Consider the following 7,795-nt stretch of genomic DNA (forward strand, 5'->3'; position numbering starts at 1 on the left):
AGGGGGACCTTGCGGGCGCTGCAGGATTTCAGTCCTTCACGGCGTAGTGTGTTACGAATTGTTTCTTGGTGACTATGGTCCCAGCTGCCTTGAGATCATTGACAAGATCCTCCCGTGTAGTTCTGGGCTGATTTCTCACCGTTCTCATGATCATTGCAACTCCACGAGGTGAGATCTTGCATGGAGCCCCAGGCCGAGGGAGATTGACAGTTCTTTTGTGTTTCTTCCATTTGCGAATAATCGCGCCAACTGTTGTCACCTTCTCACCAAGCTGCTTGGCAATGGTCTTGTAGCCCATTCCAGCCTTGTGTAGGTCTACAATCTTGTTCCTGACATCCTTGGAGAGCTCTTTGGTCTTAGCCATGGTGGAGAGTTTGGAATCTGATTGATTGATTGCTTCTGTGGACAGGTGCCTTTTATACAGGTAACAAGCTGAGATTAGGAGCACTCCCTTTAAGAGTGTGCTCCTAATCTCAGCTCGTTACCTGTATAAAAGACACCTGGGAGCCAGAAATCTTTCTGATTGAGAGGGGTCAAATACTTATTCCCCTCATTAAAATGCAAATCAATTTATAAAAATTTTGACATGCGTTTTTCTGGATTGTTTTGTTGTTATTCTGTCTCTCACTGTTCAAATAAATCTACCATTAAAATTATAGACTGATCATTTCTTTGTCAGTGGGCAAACGTCCAAAATCAGCAGGGGATCAAATACTTTTTTCCTCACTGTACATGCTCATCGGGTTGTGTGGCAAGTATGTATCTATGTACGTTGAACTTCTTTCGCACTGTACGTGGCCAACTGTACAACAATCGGAGGCACTATTGATGCCACATCAATGATCAGTTTCATTTGTAAAAAAATAAATCATCATATTTCTACTTCAGTTATGAAGAAACTTTAGAATTTTCCATCATTTATTTGGATGTCTATGAGAGTAAAATTGTACAAGGTTAAACCAGTATTACAAGACGGCTATCACAAAGGGCACCCCATAGACCTTGGACATATCATTTTACTGACATGTTTATGCCACGTATGTAGGTCATGGAATAAAACTCGCGTAAAAAATACTGAAAGTTTATACAGTGCACAAGTATTTAACTCGCCAGATGCATTTGCACGTTACGTGTTCCGATGCCAATTCGCGACCACGATATTTCATTCCTCCATCGAGGCCCACGATTACCGCGTAATTGCTTTTCGACTCGGCGCGCGTATCTGTGTAAAAGTCGTCGCACACCTTGGCTCATCCTGCTTTGCCTGACTCTGCTTCGCGGGAACACCCAGGGCCAGGCTGACCTCCTGCGCAAGGCCAAGGCGGAGGCGCTGGAGAACCTGCGGCAGATCCACCTCGGGGCGCTGTCGTTCGGCCTCGACCAGCCGGCCGGCACAGGCGTGAGCGTGGGAACCGGCTCCCGACGCTCCCGGCACGGCACGGGTTCCGGCTCGGGTTCAGGTTCAGGTTCGGGCTCGTGCTCGGAGGCGGCCCTGTCCCGCCAGGGCACCGGCGGCTCTCTTCAAGACCACGAGGGCAGAATGCCGAGCAAGCAGTGAACGCTTGCCCCCCCCCCCCCATTGCAAGAGCCACGTCCCTCGATCTCAGCAGCGTTCCCACGTCCGTGCTATGTTTTGTAACCACCGAGTGGATGAGGTCAGTGGGTGGAACCAGCAGAGTTTAGCTGTGAACATTGCAATACGATCAAAACCTGTGCTTTGTGCTTTCACCTTTTTTTGCAAAAAGCAGCTAAGCTTAAGCAGTCAATGAATTTCGCGTCGGCGGGTAAATGCAGTGGGTTTCTTTAGCGGCCCAAATAGTGTCAGACATTTTTATTGCAATTTTATTTTAATATACTTGATTCAAAAAGGAAATCTATTCTTTCCTTTTATTTGAAATGTTTCCTCCTTCCTTGTAGCTTCTAACAGAAAGCATAGAAAGGCTGTTTTAATTAACTTCCCATCACTTCGCACACCACGCAACTTTGGACATTTCATCAGTGTGGACTCTGTACAGACACCCCAAAGGGCCTATCCTGGGACTGGGCCTGAATCCAGCCAGGGGGACTCAACTTCCCTGTGCATTCACCCACATTGCACACCGTCGACTCCCAACGTGACCCCCCCCCCCTCCTCCTGAGCTGGGTCATTGAACAAATATCATAGAATACCAATTCACAGCCCCCCCCCCCCAAGCAGCACGGTAAGTGACCAGATTCAATCCCTTCAAGACGTACGTTGCGGGCCATATCTTTTAGATGGTAACAGAAGGACTTTATTTACTTCCTTGATCTCTTTTAACTGTAATAAGTACATAAATTGTACAAGGTGTTGAGGAGCATTGGCACAGTGGCCAAAGCTTCACTGGGGATGTAGATGTGTTGGGCTGAAAGTGGCGGCTTTTGCTTGCACAATCAGCAACACTTAACATCAAAGCAGAATGTTACAGCAATGGGTGGATTATTGCAAATTACTTTGTAGCGTACTTTGGTTTTCGGTATGCGTGTTTGATTTGGTTGTGAATTATGTCATGCAAAGTTGATGGATCCAAACCCAGTCCCTACCTCAAGCCGCTGTCAAAGTTTATGTCCATGCATAACTGAGGCTGAGTTTCATCATGCAATTTGAATAGCAGGAAAACCAAGGTGTTAAACGGTAGGAAAATGTACCGAAGAGCGGTGATCAGAGACATTTCGCAGGAGGATGCATCAGCCTAAGTAGACGATGACCGTACGACACGAACATAATATTACATGCCTCACTTAAATGATCATAGTGTACGGTCGAAAACACGGAAAATTAAGTACGGCGGTTTAATTGCCGCAACATAACAAAGAGTAAACTTGATGCTTGGTAAATTTGCGCAGTGCGGAAATGGTTACACGGAGTGAATTTCAAATGGAAACCTTCCGAGATGAGTCATTTAAAGAAACACTTGTAAAGTCTTTTGTTATTGTTTCCCCACGTAGCTTATATAATGGGCAATGGTACGGAAGAACTGCAAAGTGCAGCTTGCTTATTTCACGTTGATCTATTTCAAAATATATATATACATTGATTATCAACTCGACTGTCATGTTGTTTGCAGGCTAATGGCTTGTGTCGCATTTGTGAAACTTTTATCGCTGTTTGTTTGCAGTTCGTACTAAGAAGATATGTTTGTGTTTGGTCATGATCATGCATATGACCCCACATGGACCTGTGTGCATTAGAAACCTTCACCGTTTATGATCCCAGAGGTGTAAAACTGTCTCGTCCACACAAACCCCTGCCCCTCTTGGTGTGCGTGTGGGCCCCTTAAGTAGGTGAATGGGAAGGAACAAAAACATTTAAAAGTTACTGATTTTAAGTTTAAGTAGGGCAGAGTGTTTCATGTTTTTGCCGTCACGTTGAAAGCAAAAATGAAATGGCTAGGGAGCATTTAATGTGTGCAGTATCCGGTTAAATCATGAATAAAATATCAAATGCAATTCTCAAAAAAGCATTTATAAGCGTTCTTAGCGCAACGTATTTTGTGTGGAAATGCATATGTAGTTGAACATCCAGTTGCAATTACAATCTAAACTTAAGAGGGAGACATTTGTTTAGTTAACATGTCCAGTGCAGTAGCCAAACAAGATTACCAGCCAAAACCAAAAACATACGATAACTGAGATCTACACTGTGGATTTGTGATCTAAGCAAGGTATTGAGCGAGCAAGCATGCATCATTTGCAGCAAGGTTGGAAGTTACATAATTAATTTCTCTAGAGTAGCTCTTTTCAGTTTTACATTTGCCCATGATGTGGTTTTGTCACCAAATATGAAAAAGTGTAATGTTTGAAAATGACCAATGGAGTTTTTTGGTTTTTAAACTGAACTCCATAACGCGACCAAATGCTACTGGTGTTTCTTTAAAGATAAGTCTTCAACCAGCAACGGATAGCAAGATTTGACATGTGATTAATGATAATAAAGTATATGCTAAGAGACCGTAAAAATAAAGCTGGGAGTTAATCTTGGTGGTTTTTTTCTGTGGGGTCCATGAAACGCGAGGGCTTAACTCATTGACCTTAATTCCCTCGTGAAGTCATAGGCACTTGAGAAAGATTCCCCCTGGGGCAACCGCATCTACAAAAACACCATGGAAAGGTTTTTGTTTCCTGGCAACCCATGAGTATTAAACCACCCCTTGGTGGCCACCAGATTGTTACTCCTGTTAACTTGCAGCGCGCTCCTCATCTTAAAATGTTACAAAGCTGGGTTTCTCATTCCCACACTGACATATTTAGGTCAGTGTATGGCTGCCTCTACCACTGCCTTTTTAGCATTGCTCTCTGACAGTCTGTGCCCCATGCCCATGCCAAATGAGCCCACACATGGAGAGAGGGTATTCGTAACACAGCATCACATTTGAGTATCTTGATTTGCTGTTTTCTGCTTGTTCTGACTTCTGTAATGCTTCAGGCTTTCACAATATATTGTTGCTGCATTCTGGCAAAATTCGTTTCTGTCCACATCTCACAGGTTTCGTGGCTACGTTTAATAGTCTCAGTGTGGCTTTAGGGCTCATTGTTTTACATACCATCAGTTGACTCTCCTAATTAATGTTTTGCCAAGCGTAGCACATGCCCTTTGGAGTACGCTTTAACTCGGTTTTTTTCCCTTTGGCACACCTCACTTTGGTGTGTTCCCTTTTAATGTTCGTGTCATATTTCTACCATTTTAGGAAATATAATTTTAAGGAATGAAATTGCTGCTTGTTCCAATTTGGCTGGGTGAGAGCGAACAATTCGTATCGATAATAAAATTTTACCATTTAGTGTTTTCACGTTTACCAAACCACATTCCGTACGTTTAGTTAGTGTCAAATGTGACTTTTGAAGCGATGCACGAATGAAAATCACGATTACCTAATTTTCTGGGTATCGGAATCTCTCAGGCATTGACCCAAATAATATTTTCTCTTCGGGATTTATTTTTTGCCGAGAGAAGTACTGAAGCAGCAACTGCGCACTACCGTAGACAGTACCTATGGGAAGAAAACAGTTATGTGGTTAAGATTATATAAGCTCTTAATTTCTTTCAACAGATGTCCATTAAATACATTACACGTACTGCTGTACATTCTAATTTCACACTCGGGGGGGACTACACAGCCATTTCCATATCTTAATTTTTTTAATTCCTGATTTCCCAACAAGCTGCGATTCGTGCGTTTGTGGTTTTAATGACTTATATCCCCTTGCGAATACACTTATTTGAAGCTATATTTGATTTTTTTTTAATTGTACTCATATGCCGGGCAACTCTCTTATTTTGCCCAGTATTACGTCATGAAGTCATGAATTCTGACCTCGGCGACATGTCAAGGTCATCAGAGGACAAATCATTATATTGAACTTGTTCTTCGTGTGGCTGATGTTGATGTAGAGCAGCACATTTGGTTGGCAGTCAAGCCAAGTTGATTGCGTCAGGAGTAGCGGAGTGTACCGCTGTGATGCCTCCTTTTGAATGAATCTGTTTTAAATTTGCAGGTGCAATCTAAAATATGCAGTGGGGGGGGGGGGGGGCTCCTTCCCTGCCGTGCGAGATTCATTGAACAGTCCCGAACAGAATAGTGACTGCTCGTTCATACGGCGAAGTTTGTAGCTGAGCTTTTGAAATGATTAGCAATTGTGAATAGCACACAAAAAATGACTGCCTTTCAGCACAATGAAGACTGTTCCAGAACACATTAAAGTTAGCACTTTAACGTGACATATAGCGTGGGCTGTGCTGAATGTCATGCTTTGCGATCGCAAAATGGTATTGTTCGTGTATGTTCAATCAAAATTGTTAAGCTGAAGGAGTTTAAGCGTGTCTGTCGGTTGTTTTCGTCCGGCAATTGCAGCGTCTTTGTAAATGTATTTCAAAGCTTTGTCGTATATTGCTCATGATATTTACACTGTGAGGTTTGGTGGACCATGTATTTTTTGGTAACAAAAAGAAAGAAATCTGCATTATCTTGGCTCATCTTAATTGTCGTGGTTTTTGGAGACTTGCTAAAGGCCATACATCGCTAAAAGTGTGTGTCATATTGGCAGCCATAATGTTAGCCAGCCCTGTAAACTTTGTGGCATAATATGTAGCGGCGAAGTGGGCGTGTCGATGGTATTTATATTGTAATTAACTTACCAGCACTTGGCTAATATACAAACAAGGTTATAATAAGTAAAAAAAATCAGCTTAGTGTGTACCTTTTTTCCTGCCATAAATGATGTTGTACTCGATGTGCCTCAAGCTTCACAGATTTTAGTATAAATTTTTAATAGACTACTTTGTATTTTTGTAGGATCACTGCTTTGTGTATATTGCCAATAAGGTCATACTGTATGTTGAAGTGTATACAATGTGTGTGTATATACATAACAAGTATACATGTAGTAGTTCATATAAAATGGGTCGCAAAGAAATATGATTATAACTAAAGGTGAACGTTTTCTTTGCAACAGTCCTTTTTCCTATGAACACACCCACAAAATATATAGTATTATCTACAGTACCGTGCTAACATGTGTGTAAGTGCGTGCTTTTACGTCCGTTAACCATGTTGATGGAACGTTGTTGACTTCTGTTCTTGCCTTGGTTGGTTAGTGGCACTGTTTGAAACCGACTTGCATTAATTTGCGTAACATTCTGGATGGGAAAGGACTATTGAACTTCGTAAATTTACGCTTCTTTGTGGCGAGACTCCCCCAATGCGCGAGCTGGGAAATATTCCCTGGGCTAAACGGCTCAAGGCAATACTTGGCCTTTGCATAATGACGGTGTAAATGATGATATAGTACAGTGGCATTTTCATGGGGGGGGGGGGGCACAGCGCTAATCCCATTTGGCGATGGTGCCAATATAGGTTTAGTACGATGCCAAATGTTAATACAGCAAGGTTTGACCTTGTGTTGACCCCCTTGTGGGTTGTGTAACGTTTTGGTCTGCCACTGTGTAAATAAAAAGGCGATTGACCTTTGGTATTTGCGTCAAACGCAGCAGCTTATGAAAGGAGGCAGTTGGAATGTGATCTATAGTTGTTGGAGCCAATAAAGTTTGTATGTATGTGCAGTTCTTTTCTGTTTTGTTTAATATAATGATCTGTTTTTTTTTGTAGTAAATTGATATTTGAATTATATTGATGCGGAGCTTCAGAGTTTTCTAGTCTAATATAATTTGAAGCATTTGTGATGAATACAAAAAATCCATATATAAAGTAATTGGTTAAAATAAACACAACCATGCCAAATGTGAGTTTTGTTTGCTTGTTACTTTTCCACAAATTGAATGTTAACAGATGTATCTGTTTTTCCATTTTGAAACGCCATGGTTCTAACCAATGATAGGAGAGCATGGGATGGAGAATCCTGTGCTAATACAACAGATAATATCTTTAACGCACATTTTTGGATTTTATCCATATCCCGCACCTCCGATTATCACGGTTGGCTACGTTTGGTGCGAAAGAAGTTAAATATGCGTGCAATGTGCTTGTAATGTATTGCAACTTGTTTCTTCAGTCTGGTTTGCACATTGAACAAGCCGGAATTGTGCAGGGGATAGATAACACGTGTGGTGGAGAGTGCCACGTGGACTGCATTTGTGTATGCGATTGATATTCCACGTGCTTTATAAAAAAATAAGTGTCTGGGTTTGAGACCAGCTCTGGCATTGTCTGAATATCTTGGTATTTTTGGATACAGGGAATAGAATATGGTGGGGGGTTTTTTTTCTTTCATATAGAGCAATCAATCCCCTTTCCTTACATTTGTCGTAAGAATTACGGGC

General features: G+C 41.9%; 1 protein-coding gene across 1 annotated transcript in view; it reads left to right on the plus strand.

The window, feature by feature from the left end:
• The window catches only part of LOC116938487 (inactive phospholipase C-like protein 2), a 90,769-nt gene extending 83,508 nt beyond the window's left edge, over positions 1 to 7,261 (plus strand). Inside the window, exon 6 of the mRNA XM_032945618.2 lies at positions 1,292 to 7,261. Coding sequence (XP_032801509.2) covers positions 1,292 to 1,558 — 267 coding nt within the window. The 3' untranslated portion in view covers positions 1,559 to 7,261. The remainder of the gene's footprint in view (positions 1 to 1,291) is intronic.
• Positions 7,262 to 7,795: the final 534 nt, after the last annotated feature.

The sequence above is a fragment of the Petromyzon marinus genome, chromosome 4 (genome assembly GCF_048934315.1).
Source record: "Petromyzon marinus isolate PM22_M1 ecotype Great Lakes invasive population chromosome 4, UKy_Petmar_22M1.pri1.0, whole genome shotgun sequence".
NCBI classification, from domain to species: Eukaryota; Metazoa; Chordata; class Hyperoartia; order Petromyzontiformes; family Petromyzontidae; genus Petromyzon; species Petromyzon marinus.